Below are 20,511 nucleotides of genomic sequence, written 5' to 3'. Positions count from 1 at the left end.
TTTTCTTAGTTGTGCATCAGATCCTGATGTAAATACCTGGAAATAAAAGCTGAAACGTTGATCTCTGGTCTCACGTTCATTATTTGATGTCAAGCCCAAATGTTTTCAGTCTACAGCAAAAATAAAGGAATTCGCCTCACTGTTCCAATACTTTTGGAGGGCACTGTATATGCAGTTTATGTCTACAAAAATCTTTACATTGATTATTACCAATATAACAACCTTGACCACATCCACACCAAGATGGGTACAATCACCAATTTTCCAATTTTGTTTTAATGGCATTCTTATAAGAAATCTGTAACTGATGAAAAATGCTTCAAAAACCTGGACAGGAATAGTCTTCATAAGTATACATATCTCTGTGATTCATATTTTACAAAGGTTTCCACAATTGAGAAGTGTGCATTATGGAACAATTTTCTTAATAAAATAGTTTGTCAGAGATACAGATTTTATTTCATTCATTGAATTAGTTACAAAATGAGTGTTATTTTCTATAGTTTCAAAGACAGCAACAACAATAGACCCATAATTCTTATGATTCAGTAATTAAGTAGGTTCCGCAGTTTTCAGTCCCACGTCTGAAATTTAAGCACTGTTTGCTCACACTGGCAAACACGGTAGCCAGGCACAATGAGTAAATGTCAGCTTAATGACCAACGGGCAAACGGTCATCGGTAAATGCCTTCAAATAAAAGTCCTCATATTAGAAGAACTAGTGAAATAATAAACAAAATAATTCACCAATACATTACATCTAAATTAATAACACACACACACACACACACATACACACATACACACACACACACACACACACACACACACACACACACACACACACACACACACACACACACACACACACATACATACATACACACATACACACATACATATATATATATATATATATAGAAACATATATATATAATGGGGGTGGGGGGGGGATTGATAAGGAGATAGCACTTCTGGGTAAAACATTTCAAACCATGGTGCTCCTTCAATACGAATTATATAGGTCATCATATGAAACAAATACAATAACATTATGCATTAAATAAATATAAAATAAACATAATATATTTCAGCTTCTGTTTTGAACATCACTTTCAACTGTAATAATTTTGTAGTATCTCATCATTTTGTAGTATCTCATGAATAATGACCCTATCCTCAACTGTTGAATCCATCCCAGAGAATCAAAGGTTGGTTCTCTGGGGGCAGGGTTGAAGCAGGCATGAATTCTGCATTCAGGCAGAAAAACAAATCTTGGCTTCTTTTTGCTTGAACACACTAAATTCATCATTATTATATAACATACAGTGCTAATTTAAGAGTCGTTGGGACAATATTTGTACCTTGTCTCATGCCTTGGGGGCATTTTGAGGATGATGACTGCCCTTTAGAATCAATAGCAGAGTTGACCCCCATCTACTCAAGTCAACTGTGACAGAGCCATACACCCATGTAGGGGTCAACATCATGACCGTGTCAGTTTCAAGGTAGGCCCACTCCTAAACACAGCATCAGTCACAATACAGCTTTTAAAAGCTACAAAAAGTCCCTGAGGTGCACATTCGACAAATATTCCCTCATGACACCAACGAGGCTTATGCACAACACCTTTTGGATGGAGGATTTGACAGGCAGTATCGCTCTTAAGATCATTTCAAAACGACCAAATTGATCTTGTATTTCCTACACGGACTCTTAACTGAAATGTAATTTCGCATCTCATTAATCCCAACACTGTTTTGCTCACATTTGGAAGGCAAGTATGGAATTGTGAAAGTTATAAGCTAGAGGGAGACCACAGCTTTAAACCGTAAACATCAAAAACAAGTTTGTGACAAGTTTGACATTACTTGACATCAAGTGACAAGTTTGTGCACTGACAGCCCTCACCCCCCCCTTTTCATTTCGTATTTTCAACTCCTATGAACATTATGTCGTGTTACCCTTTCACAGATTCCATAACAGAAAGCTTGAAGGCTTCCTCTAACAACTGATTGTCTGTAAAAGTAGCAGGGGGTTCTGGGACAGATTCTGACAGGCCAACCAGAGACTCCAGAAGGCAGGTCACCGGGTCACTGGCCTGAAGGAGGCTGGGGTAACTAGGCATCTGGGACTGAAAGAAATTGTCCATGTGTTCGTATTCTTTAAGGGAGCTGTAGAGCGAGCTCGGCCCCAGACAAGGGAAGCCATAAAAAAACTCCAGGTCTGACTCGGAGGACAAGCTCAGGTCCATGCCATAGCTGACTGACTGGTCAAAGGACGGTGAGGGTGTGCGTGGAACACTGCCACTGTGGAAGAGACCATTGCCCTGGTTGGCGTTCTCGTCCAACAGTTCCGATATTGTTGCTGCCCGACTACCCATGTGATCATCTGTAGAGTCTAATAGAGCGGCATCAAAGTTTTCATTCTTATCAGGGAACTCTGCCGAGCTGAAGCCTCCGAACAAGGACGACTGCTGCAGAGCTTGCTGCTTCTCATGGCAGTTGTTGTTGAGGCAGTTTGTCACACCCCTGCAGTTGACGGTACAGTCTTTATTGTAAGCGTTGCTGAACCTCAGGATGCGGCTTAGGCTGCTCTCATCCACGCCCAGCGGGAAGCATTCCTCACCTGTGCTACGCTCCCCTGCCTCAGAGTCCTCATGGGCAGAGGAGCCCGAGGACGAGTCCGTCATGTCGCTGCTGCAGCTGTTCTCCCCACCCGCCGCCAGCTCTGTGCTGAAGTGGAAAGAGGTTCCGGTGGGGAGAGAAACTGTTAGGCAAGAATGATCCGCTTGAGGTGGGAGCCCCAGGAGCTTGCAGCTGTTGCCGTAACCGTGGTTAGAGCAGTCTAACTGGAAGCCATTGACCTCAAGCTTCCCTTCCCCCTCCTCTTCCTCTGGTCCAGAGTGCTCCTCCAGACGTTTCTCCAGCTCCAGTTTCATGATGGTGTGGATGTAATGAGTCTGCACGCGGCTGGAGTTAAACTCTATGCGGCCTTCCGTGTTTCCGCAGCCTTCCTTAGTGCAGCCACAAGGGAAAGACGAGTGGTCCATCTGAGAAAGAGAGAGAGAGAAGGGAGGAAAGCAATAGTGTCAGCTTTTTTGCTTGGAGTCCAAAGGCACTTTCAACTACTGAAGCTGCTTTAAGTCTGGAACACTGCAACCGAAAGGCATGTTTAATCATAGCATGTTTTATTGAGTCAATACTGTAGGTTTAAACTATTTCCTCTCAACCATTTGATTCATAGAATTTAAGCCTACTCAAAAAAGGTGAATGAACGGCGTTTCTCACCTGACATTTGATACCAGCCAGGCTGCAACCGCAGGTCTCAGGCTCGCAAAAGCCCTGACAGTTGCAGCCGCAGTCTTCACGTGACACACGCAGCTCGTGCAACTGCCTCTTCTCTTCCTTGTCAATCTTCTTGACGCCAGCAGCTTTGAGGAGTATATGGCGCCGCTTGGACGAGTACGGGTGCAGGAAGGAGCCATTGTCCTGGCAGGCGCCGGCTGTGCCCAGGTCAAGGTCAAGCTCCTCCTCTGGGAAGTCGTCTACGGTCAGGTGCTCTGCCTCCTCACTCTCCTGCGTGCCATTCTTGGTCAGCTGTAAAGGGATGAGGGATTATTACATTTACATTTATTCATTTAGCAGACGCTTTTATCCAAAGCGACTTCCTAGAGAGAGCTTTACAAAGTGCATAGGTCACTGATAATAACAACAAGATAACCCCAAAAACATTGCAGGTAGCCAAAACATGAAGTACATTTTGTGAACAACCAAAATAAGTGCCAACAAGTTACAATTAAACAACACGAATGGCTATAAGTGCAAGTGTACCTTTAGAAAAGCAACAACAGTAAAAAATATTTCACAGCGAGTACAACAAGTTAAATCAGTTACCACTAACCAACAAGAGCAACAAGTCTCTAAGCAAGAGTCATTGTGATCCTTGAGGAAACTAACATTGGGACCAGCAAACCATTCCTAGGTACCGTTGTACTCCCAGAACAAGTGCGTCTTGAGCCTTTTCTTGAAGGTGGGGAGACAGTCAGTGTCTCTGATGGAGGTGGGGAGTTGAATCTACCATTATTGACAAGGCTTTGAGATCTATTCTTCTCCATTCAAACAATCAGACATCGTAACTGGCCTGAGTTCTGCACAACCAAGCTCACCTTCAGCTTCAGCGCCTCCAGCTTCTCCTCCCTCAGGCGGTCCAGGAGTTTCTTGCGGCGTAGTACAATCTGCTCTGCAGCAAACTCTGCCAGCGTGTAGGTGCGCAGGGCGCTGTGACGCTGCATCATGCCCAGTGAGCAGCCCCCCCGGCTGGGCACGCTGATGAAGCCCTGGCAGTGCTGGAAGAAGAACACAGTCACCTGGTCAAAGGTCACGTTGGTCCCGCGCTCCCGCCGCATCCGCTTTGCCTTCTTCAAGATGGATGTGGCTGATGGACAGGGAAAACCAGTGTTAAGATACCGACAACTAAGAACAAATATAGGAAAACACTCACATCCATTTTGGGGAATATAAACATATACAAACCGCCTATTTCCCCTCCGCAATTATTAAAGCTTCCTCAACTACTCAGTAGTTGCTTTCTCCTTTAATACCACTAGGTGGAACATGAATTATCTTAACTTGTATAAGGTCTGCTGAACAAACTTTAGAGACACATCCTTGCACACAAGTCTTTGTGCCATTATCTATTGTACCTTCAATAAAGTACTTAAGAAATCTCCCTACTCCTAAACCTTTTATTTTGTATCCCAAACAACAACTCCTCTTTTGTAAACTACATTAGGATCATGAACTTTAGCAAATCAATGCTTTCAGTGAGAGCTAGCCAACACAAGTGGACAGAATCCCCCACCCCCCTCAAAGAAAACCACATGTGAATCAAAGTGGAGCTATACGTGGGGAAGGGACGAGACTGACGGATTATCCTGAATGTTATAATAAATTCCACTTCCTCTGTGACAGGTATATTCAACATGCATTATTTGTATTTCATTATAAGCTTATCTTGGATGCACAGAAATAATACTGAATCACAGCTGCTTAACGCACTTCCCACAATGTATGTGGTAGGAAACTGGACCTACAAACACTTCAGCCACTGTACAGAATGTGAGTGGCTGCAGTTGTATGATCAATATAATTCTGAGAAATTGTGGTTACACACACCAAACTATCCACCATAAAAACAAAAATCTTTGGGAGTTACTGGATACACACACACACACACACACAGCTTGATATTTATACCATGGAGTGTGTGTATGCAGGGGCATAACTATAGGGGGTGCAGCAGGTGCGGCTGCACCTGGGCCCATGGGGTGTCGGAATATACAGTGCCCTCCAAAAGTATTGGAACAGTGAGGCGAATTCCTTTATTTTTGCTGTAGACTGAAAACATTTGGGCTTGACATCAAATAATGAACGTGAGACCAGAGATCAACGTTTCAGCTTTTATTTCCAGGTATTTACATCAGGATCTGATGCACAATTAAGAAAATATCACATTTTGTTTGAATCCACCCATTTGTCATGTGAGCAAAAGTATTGGAACAGATATACTTAAAACATATTTAAGTGAATAAGACTTAATATTTAGTTGCAAATCCTTTGCTTTCAATAACTGCAGCAAGTCTGTGACCCATTGACGTCACCAAACCTTTGCATTCTTCCTTTTTGATGCTTTCCCAGGCTTTTACTGCAGCCTCTTTCAGTTGTTGTTTGTTTTGTGGGGTTCCTCCCTTCAGTCTCCTCTTAAGCAGGTAAAATGCATGCTCTATAGGGTTTAAGTCTGGAGATTGACTTGGCCAGTCTAATACCTTCCATTTCTTGCCCCTGATGAACTCCTTTGTTGTTTTGGCAGTGTGTTTTGGGTCGTTATCTTGCTGCATGATGAAGGCTCTGCCAATCAGTTTGGTTGCATCTTTCCTTAAATTGGCAGACAAAATGTTTCTGTAGACTTCCGAGTTCATTTTGCTGCTGCCATCATGTGTTACATCCTCAATGAAGATTAATGAGCCCGTCCTAGAAGAAGCCATGCAAGCCCAAGCCATGACATTACCTCCACCGTGTTTCACAGATGAGCTTGTGTGTTTGGGATCATGAGCAGTTCCTTTCTTTCTCCAAACTTTAGCCTTTCCATCACTTTGGTAAAAGTTAATCTTTGTCTCATCAGTCCATAAAACTTTGTCCCAGAATTTTTGAGGTTCATCTCTGTACTTTTTGGCAAATTCCAGCCTGGCCTTCCTATTCTTCTTGCTAATGAGTGGTTTGCATCTTCTGGTGTAGCCCTTGTACTTTTGTTCATGAAGTCTTCTGCGAACAGTAGATAGTGATACCTTCACTCCTGCCATCTGGAGGTTGTTGCTGATCTCACTAACAGTTGTTTTAGGGTCTTTCTTTACAGCTCTCACAATGTTTCTGTCATCAACTGCTGATGTTTTCCTTGGTCTACCTGTTCGACGTCTGTTACTTAGTACACCAGTAGTTTTCTTCTTCTTCAGGACATTCCAAATGGTTGTACTGGCTATGGCCAATGTTTCTGCAATGGCTCTGATTGATTTTCCATCTTCTCTAAGACTCACAATTGCTTGTTTTTCACCCAAAGACAGCGCTCCGGTTTTCATGTTGTTTTCACCTCTGAATACAGTCTGCATAGACAAAACCTATCTTACCCAATCTGAACCTGAGTGTAGACATTCAGTGGTATTTATTGATTGAATAATGTATGTAATAGGACACACCTGGGCAACAAAACACACCTGTCAGTCATATGTTCCAATACTTTTGCTCACGTGACAAATGGGTGGGTTCGAACAAAAAGGTGATATTTTCTAATTTGTGCATCAGATCCTGATGTAAATACCTGGAAATAAAAGCTGAAACGTTGATCTCTGGTTTCACATTCATCGTTTGATGTCAAGCCCAAATGTTTTCAGTCTACAGCAAAAATAAAGGAATTGGCCTCACTGTTCCAATACTTTTGGAGGGCACTGTATCTATTCCAATGTAAAAAAAAAAAAAGCTTGCGTTCACTAGGGGGTGGGGGGCGTCATAATATCTTGCACCTGGGCCCGTCGTTACTACGTTACGCCACTGTGTGTATGTGTGTCATCGCAAGAAATCTATAAAGCCTGCAGCAGTTTGCCATCCATGTTTGTGACATCTGTGGAGACAAATGATTTCCTCACCACTGCCGCTTAATCTGACAGCCAAACACTGCTCTTCTCTCAGCACCCACACTGTCTTATGCAACAAATTTGTCAGTAAAAAAAAATCTGAAGTCTAATGATTTCCCTCCCATGTTCCTACATGCCTTCCTCTCTACGTCTTCCTTTATCACTTTCTCTGTCTCTCTCCACACCTGTGCTGGGTGCATGCCCACTACTCAGACAGGCCTCTGCGTGTTCCAACACTCACTGTGGAAATGTGTGGCAGGGGAGCTGGGGTTGCTGGGGGGGGAGTCCAGTGTGTCAGAGTCGCAGCTCTCGCTCTCTGAGTCCCAGCAGGAGTAGGCCGAAGAGGAGAGTGAGGATGGCGAGGAGTAGCATGGGTCGTCCTCCACCTCCTCGTACTTCCTCTTGAGAATGAGCCCACTCATGGCCGCTAGCATTGGGGAACGATCTGTGGGGACACAAAAGGCGGGAGGTATGTTAGTAGTGTGTCTCGGTCAAAGTCAAATATATACAGACAATTATCTGTAATCTGATCAATAGGTAAATTATAAACAATTTCTATAAATGATTAGATTTTTAAGAGAGAGAGACAGACAGAGAGGGGGAGACCGAAACTTACATAAAGGGAAACGCTGGCCATACACCAATCACCACTCTGTTCACCTCTCAAAACTTGAGAAATGCTGGTGCCTCATTCCCTCTTTAAACACACTGCTGAATTGTGGCTGTCTGTCTATCCCCCTTTGTCCTCATAGGGACAGCACCCCTGTTTCCTTGTGTTCTTGCAGTAATAATTGTGTTAAATGAAGTTTAGAAAACAGAGGTGTGAAACTGCCAGAATATCCCTTCTCTAGAGACTGATCAAGTAAACATATCTTTGATCTAAAAGGTAAGAAGTATACGCTTGGAAACATATGTGACCTTAAGTCGATTAACTTATTTGTAAGAACTTCGATCCACTAGACAGATGGACAAGAAGTAAGGTTCACTCAGAAACAAATAAGTCTATATCTACTTGTTGAGACTGGATTTGTCACCACGTCTAGCTTATACCACCAGATGCTGTTTGCTTTCCAGTGAAACCTTTCCTGCGAGGCCTCAAGCAGCCTTGGTACACAAACTGGTACTGGTACTACTTTAAACCTTCTACAATTTAGCATAACACTGGCAAACTATACTGGTAGGAGATACAGTATATAGTTTTCCCTTAGAAAAGTAGGATCCATCCTGTCCGCCATACAGCATCCATCTTGTAAACATTTGTTCCTGCTTGTAAATGCAGCACAAAGGCTCCGTTTGACTTGCTTGCTGAAAAGATCTTGGTCAAGAAGTTAGGTCCCTCTGTGCTGGCATGCTGTGTAGCGGTAGGGTTTGTAGGAGGTAGATGGGGTCAGGATGAATGGATCACCTTGCTGTTAGTGAGAAAACACTATTGGCCTGGGCCACTAAGGGGGATGACTTGAAAGGCTTGGTTGACCTCTCCAGTCCAGTTCCCAGAACATCTTGTAATAGAAGGAATAAAGGACCAGTGATGCAATTCATGGAATAATTTGACTGGGAATTGTGTCATGTCTCTCTTCTCACAATGCCTCATCACGTCACCAATTGGTCCCATTTGCATTGTGCTGCATTACAAAACGCCTGGGATCAGCATCTGTTGATCATCTGGTCTGCTCACCTGATAAGGCCGTTGTTGCAAAAGCAAATGAAAGCTTTATAACATCCATGTACTCTTATCTTCCGAATAAAAGTACCCCTCCGGAATAAAAGTACCACCCCGGACAAATCCTCAAAATCTAATAAAAGTACCCCCCGGAAAATTGCCAAATCAGCACGCAAACTGTGTCCATATGCGATCAAAATGTGTTTCTATCAGTGTAAGTGCGCATCTTTTACTGTCTCTTGCAATCAGGAATAGAAATGGACAGCAAATATATCATTGCTAGGAAAAAACTTCAACACTTGTAGTTTGGAAATACATAATCATTATTAGAAATTTTCAAAAAAAAGGGTGTTACAAAAACTTACAGTCAACATGACTTTAACATAACATGAAAACCACTGGACATACTCAGTTATTACAAAGTAAAAAAAGAGGCTGTCTAGTTACAAACATACATGTACTAGTACTATCACTTTTCCTTAAACAGCTTACAGTCAACATGACAACCACTACCAAATAAAGCATTGCTAGGAAAATACTTCAATGCCTGTAGCTTGGAAATACATAGTTACAAATCTGTCAATGAACAAACATGCCATGACTACTGGTTTACGGTACCTCAACAAACTTATAGTAGACACGACTGCCGCGCAGCACAATTGCAGGTGCTGTGTTATTTCTAATGACATAATCTCGCAGCACCTCATATTCCGTGTCTCGTGCGGCATACAATCCTGAACTTGCACCAGTACTAGTTACACCTTCAAGGTATCTACTGTACTTGAGTTTGCAAAATATTAAAAAGTAAATGCCCTGGGATGTCTATTTGACAATGAGAGGGTCGTTGTCTATAGGTTGTGACTGTCATGCTGGTGTGCTGAATGGGAACCGTTATGTGAGTGTACAGTAGCTAGAGCTAACATCAGAGCCATAATGAGGCTCTGGCTAACATTTACTGTACTAGCTAGCACTGACAACCAGTTGGTAGCTAATGTCGTTGGCTAATGTAAGCTACTTGCCAGTAGCTAGCAGGCTAAGGTAGCTAACGTTTTCACATCAAATAGTTCAAATGTATCTTCCCTTCCGAAAAGAATGCATGGAATTTTCTAAATTTATGTTTTGATTTTCCCCCCCAAAAATAAACGTACCGTCCAAAATAAGAATGTACCGGGTGGATTTTTCGGTACGTTTATTCGGAAGATGAGAGTAGAGCACCAGCTAAGCAAAGTATTTTTTATTAAAGGCTGCAGCTTGAGGGGGTTTGGGAAAGGCGGGGGATAGAGAGAGAGAGAGCGAGGAGGGAGTGAGGTAGCCTGGCTGCCAGCCCAACTTCTCCCCGCCCCCAAAAAAATTTGGTCGGGAAGTTGGGTCTGGAGGGTCTCGTATTGGGGACCAACTACAGAAAACCAGAATCTGGGCGAACCAATTAAATTGCCGGGCGGGCTTTATAGGATAATGGACAGATGATCAACAGTAACGTAATCACCCACGTCACAAAAGAGCGTTTAAGTTGAATTCGTTTTGAACAAACATGGCTACCGCTGGAGATCTGGGATGTTATGATTCTGCCATCGAGTCTGTTTTAGAAAACATCGACAGCGCATTAATTTTGAAAGAGGAACAGAGAGACGCAATCAAGGCATTTGTCAATGGAAAATATGTTTTTGCCGTCCTTCCTACGGGATTCGGTAAAAGTTTAATTTATCAGCTGGCCCCAATGGAGTTGTAATCCTAAACGGAGAACTTGTTCGTATATGCATTGCCCTTTATTGTTTCGCTCAAAAAGGTTGACCGTGTGAACAAGTACTCTCCCTACCCTTAAATTAATTTTACAACACCGGCAAAAATCGTTTGTATTCATTCTTCAAGCATACTTCAAGTCTGCTTGTAGTTTAGTTCTGTTGACAACAACTATGCGGTGCTTAACATACGTCACATACTCTGTTGCTCTGATTGGTTGTAGATCTATCCAATTGAGCGAAGAGGCATTTGTTTTCCAGGCTCGTTTGAAACACGCCCTGTAGTCAAAGCCCAACGGAGAGTTCTCAGACTCATATTCTGACTAGAATTATGAGTATGACAACGTCAGGCTAGGAGTGAGGTCCATGGTGTCATAAATGGGTCATTGTCTGTTAATGGCAGTCTACCTGACACATTGATTTGCTAATCTTGTTCAATAGGCAGAAACAATGGTGAGGGATAATCTCCCTCCCTCCCAACACAATTATAAAAAATATCCTTACAAATGATTAGACTAATAAGAGAACAAGTTAAATACACAGCAAATCCTATGAGCCTAGGATAAACAACATACTTTTTACAGATAGAAATTGCACAAATACATTTCTGAGGAAATGTCTGGTAAAAGAAAGCTATCCGAGCCCAGTAAGATGATCTTTGTAAGGCAGATTTTCTGTGTACATGTACAGCTTAAGTATCTGTAAGGTCAAGAGGTCTTGCAGCGAGGCCTCTCTCTGAGCAAAATATAGCACACCACCCAGACAGTTAGGAGACTGTGAGGCAAATCATGTACGAACTGGGACTTGAACGTAATTAACGGCCACCTCAGCTGCTGAATGCTCTAGTGTATCAGTGTGCTGACCACTGAAGACCCGTTAAGGAAGCAATTCTGTGCATTCTATATCTGCACTGTCCAACTCATGTATTTAAGCATGGCTGAGAGACAGAGTTTGGACTCATGCCATCAGTTTGTCTTGAACTGATTGGTTTATTAGTCGAGTACGCGGATCAAACAAAGAATCAAACTCCTTTGTCGTGACTCCTTCCGGCCTGCCTTCTTCAGAACCTCCCCATCAATCTTACATTCTTAATCATCATCTTAAACATCTTATATTCTTATAAAAGCAGCAAGTGCTTCTATACTCTTTGACTGTAACTCAGTCCAACATGGCGGCATCGCTACCATTGTGCCATCTAGTAGCGATTGTCAAAAACACACCAGAGCCTCGCCTCTTGTCTTCTAATTCTCTTTGAGCCTCTGGCTTTTCACAGGGTTCTTGAAGGTTTCAGTAAGTCAAATTTAAGACCCTATTAAGACATTTTAAGACCATACAGATTGAAATTTAAGACCTACACGATGTAATACCAAAAAAATATTTAAATCAAAGAAATTCTGAAAAAATATTTGTATTTCAGGCAAGTGGCTTGGCGGTTTGGAAATCGGGCTAGTAATCAGAAGGTTGACGGATCGATTCCCGGCCGTGCATAATGACGTTGTGTCTTTGGGCAAAGCACTTCACCCTACTTGCCTCGGGGGAATGTCCGTGTACTTACTGTAAGCCGCTCTGGATAAGAGCGTCTGCTAAATGTAAATGTAAATTCATGAATGAATGAATTATTAATTATGTCATTGAAAAAACATTAATTTAATTTACAAACAAAGCAATCACATTAGTATCTTTCACTTGGAAGAGATCTCTAATCTCACTGTTGCTTTTAAATGAGTGGTGTTAAGTCATCGTGTGTAGTATCCAAAGCACCTCGGCTTTCGACGTGTCAGTTGATCCAAAAGTACCACGAAGGTCGCTCAACGGACCTGCAATGATATTGCGCTGGAGACCGGATGACGGCAGGGGCGAGGCACAAAACTGGCTAATTGGCCGAGTCCGCTGAAGGTATTTTGCAGCTAGCTTGTGCCTTCACACCCAGAGTCCCTCATTGAATATTTTTTTGGCAAAGTTTGCAGCGAGCCTTGTACCTGGAGCTGGGTACCGCTTGTAACCAACAGCGGAAATCGCTGTGATCTAGCCATGTCTTGTTGAAAGTACACTTTCCCATTTTCCACACGTAGCTGAACTTTAACAAACTCTGTACGTACCAACTCCAATATCCCCCCAGAAAGAACTACAACACACTGAATCATCGCTGGTTTTGTTACAATTGTAGCAAAGACTGGAGCTCCGCTTTGTAGGCTACGACAATACTTTTTTGCTACTTTGTAATAACTTTCTGCGGCCAGCGTTTCTGGAAATGAACAAGGGTAAAACCTTTTATTTACTAAATTAAATTTAAGACCTCGGATAAAAATGCCATTTTAAGACCCTGCAGGAACCCTGCTTTCACATGGCTACAGGCTGATTGGTTGACTTTACAGCTCAAATATAAAGCCAAAACGTTTCTACCCTACTGCATCTCCATGTAGGTAAGTTGTGCAAAGCTAGCTATTTTAGCTTCAGTTTGACACATTCAAACCAAAATATCCCACCCCCTCCCTTCAAAGCCACTCCCACAAAATGTTTTAACGCTCATTGAGTGCAGGGGCAGAGTGCGCACAGGTAGGTAGACAGACAGACAGATAGCCCGTCCAAACATTAGTTAGGGTATGGATTAATGATTGTAATAAACACAACCAGTCATGCAACGCCCACAGATGTAGGATCAGTTTCATATTACCGTCAAATCTTTGTATGTATTGGTTGCTATCAAGATGTAAAGTTTATTTAGGCAAATATGACAAAAAGCTACATCCAACACGGCATTGATGACGTCGTCCCCAAGAAGGTTGTCCGGCCTTTCCCAAATCAGAAGCCCTGGGTTGATGCCACGGTCCGGGCCAAGCTGAGAGCCCGCACTGTCGCCATTAACTCTGGGGACCCTGATGAGTACAGAAAGGCCAGATACGACCTTCTGAAGGCCATCAAAGCAGCGAAAAGGGCTTACAGGACCAAGGTGGAGTCCTGCTACCATGGCTCTGACCCCAGGCGCATGTGGAATGGGCTTAAAGCCATTACAGACTACAAAGGGAGAGGCTCCAGTGAGACCCAGTTCTCTGTCCTACTGCCAGACGAGCTAAATTCCTTCTACGCTTGCTTTGAGAGGGACAGTGACCCCCCTGCAGTGGAGCTACCTGAAGGCCTAGCCAGTGGTGTGCATACACTAGGGGTGGGCGATATGGCCAAATTCTTCTATCACGGTATGAGTAATTTTATATCACGGTTACGGTATATATCACGGTATAGTAATTGTTCTGTAAATTCAATTAAGAAATGGTACAAAATAACCATACCGTACATCATCACACTCTATTATTTATTTATTACAAACAAAAACAACTGCCTCACATGAGACAACACTTGAGTTAAAAACATAAGACTCAAACTGTACAGTACTGTAGCTACAATATCCAACTTATCGATTAAAGATTTTCTGGACTGAATGAGCTTTCTAGCTATCTGTCTACCTAGACACAATAATTTGCGTTCGGGGGTTAATAAAGTACCTATCTATCTTATCGACTATGGAAACTTTATCATATGTCTTCAAATTTTACAATGAGGAGGCTAACAAGTAACACTAGCAGGAAGTAGCATTGCTACGAGTGTTATGCTAGGATGCTAGGTAACGGAAGCTAGCTAGCTTTTTTAATGAATGCTCATTATGTATTTGTAGCCTACTTATCATTTTGATAATAGGCTAATATAGCTAATATAGACACTTACAGCATGTGTTGCCTTCCTTATAAGGCTTATATTAGGCTTTTAAATTTGTTTGCGGCTCCAGACATAATTGTTTTTGTTTTTTTTGGTCCAATATGGCTCTTTCAACGTTTTGGGTTGCCGACCCTGTCCTAGATCAAGAATGCTAGCAACGCCACCAGTGTAATTTTACAACAATAATTTTACAGCGCGAGACATAAAACTTGAACAACAAATCGGCTACCTGCAGAATGGGACATCAAATATATAAGTAATTAGCATCGGCATGAATGTGGTCCGCTTAGACAAAATACACTCCACATCGAAAATTCCGTCAGACCAACGCAAATGTGCTTCAGGTCAAACGAAAATAGCAAATCAAATAGAAGTTAAACTACAATTCTAAATATCGCAAGAATGCGATTTATATGATGGCTTATATACAATACAACAACCAGACATTTAATTGACACGTGTAATACAAAAATATAGTATAAAGTATACCGCGGTTGAAACGGTATAGCCAAATCTCTCCCGGTAGACACATTTCTACCATCGCACGGTATATACCGTCATACCGCCCAGCCCTAGCATACACTAACCGTAGCCGAGGTGAGGCAGTGCTTCAAAAAGATCAACCCTTGCAAGGCACCTGGCCCAGACGGCATACCAGGTAGGACCCTCAGGGGCTGCACTGACCAGCTAGTAGGGGTCTTCAGTGACATTCTCAACCTCTCCCCCAACCTGTCTGTACTCCCCACCAGCTTCAAGAGGACCACCATTATACCTGTGCCCAAGGTCACATGTTTGGAACGACTATCGCCCGATAGCACTGACCTCTGTCATCATGAAGTGCCTCGAGCGGCTAGTCAATTCATTCACCTGCTCCTCGCTGCCCCCCACTCTGGACCCTATGCAGTTTGCATACCGGTCCAACAGGTCTATAGACGATGCCATCGCTCTGACTATGCACACCGCTCTCTCCCACCTGGACAAAGGGAATACATATGTGAGGATGCTGTTCATTGACTACAGCTCAGCATTCAACACAATTATCGTCTCCAAGCTTGTGGACCTGAGACTAAGCACCTCCCTCTGCGAGTGGATCTTCCACTTTCTGATGGGGAAGCCTCAAGTGGTGAGAATTGGTGACCGCACCTCATCCATACTTATCACCAACACAGGCACCCCCCAGGGCTGGGTGCTCAGCCCTCTCCTGTTCTCCTTGTTCACTCACGACTGTGTGGCCACGCACAGCTCCAACCTCCTTGTTAAGTTTGCTGACGACACAACCATCGTGGGCCTCATCTCTGACAGTGACGAGTCAGCCTTCAGAGAGGAGCTTGACACCCTGACATCATGGTGCCAGTAAGTAAGCAAGTAAGACTTTATTTATATAGCACATTTCAAAAAGGAATTGCAGCTCAAGTTGCTTTACATAAAATCAACAAAAACAATAATAAAAGTGATAAAAGTAATAGATCTAAAACATATAACAACCCAGACAAGCCGCACTCTATCTGCGGTCTCTCGAATCCGTCTTAGATCCGAGCTGCACTTGCAGTTTCCAAACAGGAATCAAAACACATGCACTCTCGCAGTCTTTTTGGTTTCCCAATTAAAATAAAAAACTAAAATAAAGTAAACTATAATAATAATAAATATAACTGCAAGCAGTAATGGCGGATTCCTCCAAACACTGCGAACCATTGAAAAATGTATATTCTTGACAAATTGTAACTGTATAGAAAAATCTATGCTGCAGAATTACCAATGGGATACCAAATCTGAAATGCAATACCATCAAGATCCACAAGGGCCTTTATTTCAAGCCAAGACGTGAAAGGAGGGGGCTTGGTGAGCCTATCCATTCCAGAAAGCCTTGTATCTTTGTGCTTTAGGGCATGGCCTGTAGCGCCACCTATGGGTAATGGTGGTCCATTTGTGGTGTGGTAATTACTCTTGGCCTATACTATCAATGTTTCAGAATTGTTAAAACTTTTTACCATTGCATACAAAATCGGAAATGCAATACCACAAGATCCACATGGGCTTTTGTTTAAGTGTGGTTGTAACTCTTGGCCTTTACTATCAATGTTTCAGGATTTTGAGAACTTTTTACCATTGCATACAAAATCGGAAATGCAATACCATCAAGATCCACAAGGCCTTTGCTAGAGACTTAGGAATTAGTGGGGGCTTGGTCAGCCCACACTCTCCTGAAATGTTGCGTGTGCGTCTTGCCAAGCCCGCGCGTGTAAGGGAAGGCTGAGTGTGTGAGGATTTGGCAAAATAGCTCTGAAATTAGCCAAGCATGTATATTTAAAATATTCATTAAAAATCTACTTTTCATCTTACATTCAACTTTTTTTCAGATTGAGTACTAAACATTCTCAAGAGTCTTCATATGAACTTGTGATTGAATCAATGTATCACTTTTTGACCGGCGGATGTGTACAGCATAATTTTAGCATTAGTGATACATTTGATTTGCTGTATATCAATCATTATTGGAGATATGAAGTTGCCTTTGCACATTGTAACATGATGTAATGTCTTCCACCGATATACCAACTTTGGTGTTGATATCTAAAAAATGTGATAAGATTTGATCCAATTTCCTGTTTGGTTGCTTTTTTGCCAATTTTGATTGGCTGTACCGGACAAACGGTTGTGACGATCAAAATTATTTTCGATAACTTTTGTTAGGCTTGGTCTGAAGATCATCTCTGGTCATTTTGAAGAAGATTTGACAAAATTTGTAGGAGGAGTAGGCTTTCAAAGGTTTTTGATAAAACCGGAAATGGCGGAAAATTTATATAACCAGAAATTTACGCCATAGGGTGTGTTAAACTCGTCTTGATCCAGGGAATCCAATGGTACCTCATTTTTGAAAATCGGTCATACGGTTCAAAAGTTGCGTAAACACAAGTCCAACTTTGACCCATTGGTGGCGCTAGAGTGGTCTAATGGGAGACATGAAACTTGGTGTAAGTATAAAAAGGACTGTCCTTAATGAGTGTGCCAAATTTCACAAAAAGTTGTCGATGGAGTCTAGGGGCTGCCATAGACTCCCATGGTACAAGAATTACAAACTAGAGAGGGTACAATTTCTGGAGAAATTTTAGGGTGTGCTTTCTTGCGTCGGTTGCAGGTGGGTCCGTTTTCCCTTCTAGTGAAATTTTCAAGTTTTAGCCTACTCATATTGCATAATTAATTAAGAACACCCTTTGAAACAAGGAACCCCCTTTGAAACAAGCTACTGTAACAACGTTGTCACTGGCAGTATTTCAGATGGAATTGCGATTCAAATAATACCGTCTGTTAACTGAAAATAAGCCCCCCAAAACGTAAATAAGTTTGATATTAATTTAGGGGGACATGGCTAATTCAAAAGCAGTTTGCTAAAGGCAAGCTAGCTGGTTGCTATCCACACTTCACTGATTGTTTGAAAGCGCCGGAAATGAGAATGTTTCTTTTGTAAGGGATAATGTATAGAACACCGGTCATTATCGGGAAAATAAGCCCCGACAGGGCGAACAGCACTCCGACGCGAAGTGGAGGGTTTTTTTGCCCTGAAGGGGCTTATTTTCCCAATAATGACCGGCGTTCTATGCATTATCCCGCTTATTACACGGCTACTTGCCAACAAAAATAACTTAACAAAGTGTGTCTTTTTACAATGTATTTGTTACCATTCGTATTGTTGATCAGCAGAGAAATAGTTCGCCAAAGACGTTGAACTTCATAGACTTTGAACATTCTTTAGGCTTTAAATCAGCTGACGTCGCTAAGCAACAGAGTACGCTGGGGTTGAAAAGTTACCGGACTACTTGCGGAGTGCTACGAAAGACGTGAATCCGAGGCTAAAAGGCCACTTCCCTTGACAGCGGTCAAATGTGCATAGCAACGGTCAAATATGAGAAAATTGTTCACCGCAGAACGTTGGGAAGCCCCATTCAAGTGAATGGAGCATTCTACAGCACTAAAGAACAGCCGTGTAATAAGACATAATAAAGTTTAGCCATAGCTGTGGCATTGAAGACAGAACTGTAGCCATGGGCGTCAGCAGCATTTTGAGAGTGGGGGGACACACATTATGCAGGGGGTCTGGGGGTTTCTCCCCTATAATTTTTTGAGATGTAGATGCAATTTCCCGCATTCTGGTGCATTTACCACAACTATTTACCATAGTTGTTATACATATACTGAGGGGCTGGACATTTAAATATTTTGAAAACTAAACCTCCTAATAAGCAATGGGACATCTTCAACTACCTGTCACCTTTCAGCACTCACCTCAGCAACAGAGCTGTCTCCACTGCCCCTGTATGCTGCCTCTGACTCACTCTCAATCTCTACCACCTATATCAGGAGACATGGAGATGCATTGAGCATTCTTTCATATTGATAATAATAAGCTTAATGTAGATTTTTCATATGAAGATTTCTGAGATGTAAATCGTGTTATCAGCATATAAAATTCAGAATTGGTATAGGTTTAGTAGCCTAATAATTATGTAGGCTACATTTAAAAAAAGCATCTCCCTAAAGCATGACTGGACAGTTCAGAAATGATCAAATTTGTGTTCAAACCCGTAGTCTTTTCCACAGATCACATCCTTAGGATGTAAGCTTTCAGAAAATACATGGTTTAGGTGGTTGAATCAGTTTCCCTAAATGGCACAGCCCAAAAAAGTATCAGCCATATAGCCTACTCCATTTACCAATACCGAATTTATTATGCATGGGCAGCATCCTAATATGGAGAGATGGACGTGTCTCTTGTCTCATTAGATAACATCCTACAGGGTATAAGCTTTCAGAGGATATATGGTTTTAATGGTTGAATCAGTTTTGCCTTCATGTTACAGACTAACATGTAGCAATACAATTCTGCGAATTGCCAAAATTACAAGTTGAGCAACCTTATTTAAATTGGAAGACAATGTTACACAAACTAGACAAACTAGCATGTTAGCTAAGGTTAACTCCAGATTAGCTCACGGTTGTTATGGCAATAAAAAAAACACCAGCAATTTCTTTTGTAGCTACTTGGAAAAAACATCCTTGTCATCTCTTTCTGCCTGAAACAGATGCCTAAATCTGAACATGGCCAAAAGCACAACATATTTCAGACCCAGATTAAGAAATCAACAAATGCTGTTCCACTTGTAAAGGGTAAATAAAGTGTGGTATTGCCTAGTGCTAGATGTAGGTAAAAAGCTTGCTTATCTAGCTAGCTATAATCATAATGTTTGCAAAAGGATCTTTGTGACTTAACTAATGCTATTATAGTCAGAGAATGTCTTATAAGGGTGCTTTGGCCACTGAAGGGAAAACTGGGCAACTTTGACTTACTTTCCTCTTCCTCAAAAAAACCCTCCTTATGTCCATCTCATCTGTGCAACAATCATGTCTGAAGTGCTACTAGCTACAAGCGCGATGCGTCGATCAAAGTGTATGGGAGTTGAATCTGCGTGCTTGATGCTTTTTTTCTAGAAAACGTGGAGTGGAATTCTATTGCTATGGGTATTCTCCCTACTTATAAAGTGGAACGGATTTGATTGTGAAGCAATGGAAAGATCGCTGGACTAGAAGACCAGTCATGCACTAATACTTTGATTGCAAATGTGGGGGGATCCAGACAACAAGTTACATTGCGGCGACGCCCATGACTGTAGCCTACTACTACACACTGCCAGTGGGCGAGCCAGTCTGTGACTCAGAGGCTAACGTCAAAACAAGACGCAGTCTCACTCAAATTCCAAGTTTTACACAAATCTAAAAAATATGCTGACCCGCTGGCTGTCTTCACAATCGCCATATCTTTAAAACACTGCTCTCCATTTGGATGTAGAATTGACCCTGGTACGTAATTAAGAAAATACTCATTAGACGCAGATCGACAACACTGTTGTGGGTTCAGATGGCTGAGCGGTTTGGGATTCGGGCTATTAATCATAAGGTTGTTGGTTCGATTCCCGGCCGTGCCAAATGACGTTGTGTCCTTGGGCAAGGCACTTCACCCTACTTGCCTCGGGGAGAATGTCCCTGTACTTACTGTAAGTCGCTCTGGATAAGAGCGTCTGCTAAATAACTAAATGTAATGTAATGTTGTCCACGAGTGTCAACATTCATTGACAACACTGTTGTTGCTGCCGCAATCGTCAATGGAGGCTGACGGGGCTCTCACGTAGCAAACAAATCAAAGTTTTTACAGCAACCTA

At 42.3% G+C, this 20,511-nt stretch overlaps 1 protein-coding gene across 6 annotated transcripts in view; it reads right to left on the bottom strand.

Moving 5' to 3' along the window:
- Window positions 1–903: 903 nt before the first annotated feature.
- The window catches only part of csrnp1b (cysteine-serine-rich nuclear protein 1b), a 78,037-nt gene continuing 58,429 nt past the window's right edge, over window positions 904–20,511 (bottom strand). For 2 of the 6 annotated variants that reach the window (XM_047023462.1, XM_047023458.1), the window contains exons 2-5: window positions 7,428–7,631; window positions 4,169–4,437; window positions 3,291–3,599; window positions 904–3,052 (exon numbers count right to left, since the gene is read on the bottom strand). In XM_047023462.1, the coding sequence (XP_046879418.1) occupies window positions 1,961–3,052; window positions 3,291–3,599; window positions 4,169–4,437; window positions 7,428–7,620 (1,863 nt within the window). In that variant the 5' untranslated portion in view covers window positions 7,621–7,631 and the 3' untranslated portion in view covers window positions 904–1,960. The other 4 variants (XM_047023459.1, XM_047023457.1, XM_047023463.1 and 1 more) reach the window with 3 other exon arrangements.

This window comes from Hypomesus transpacificus, chromosome 8 (assembly GCF_021917145.1).
Source record: "Hypomesus transpacificus isolate Combined female chromosome 8, fHypTra1, whole genome shotgun sequence".
NCBI classification, from domain to species: Eukaryota; Metazoa; Chordata; class Actinopteri; order Osmeriformes; family Osmeridae; genus Hypomesus; species Hypomesus transpacificus.
Note: the sequence above shows the minus strand (reverse complement) of the source record. Positions and strands in the feature narration are given on the sequence as shown.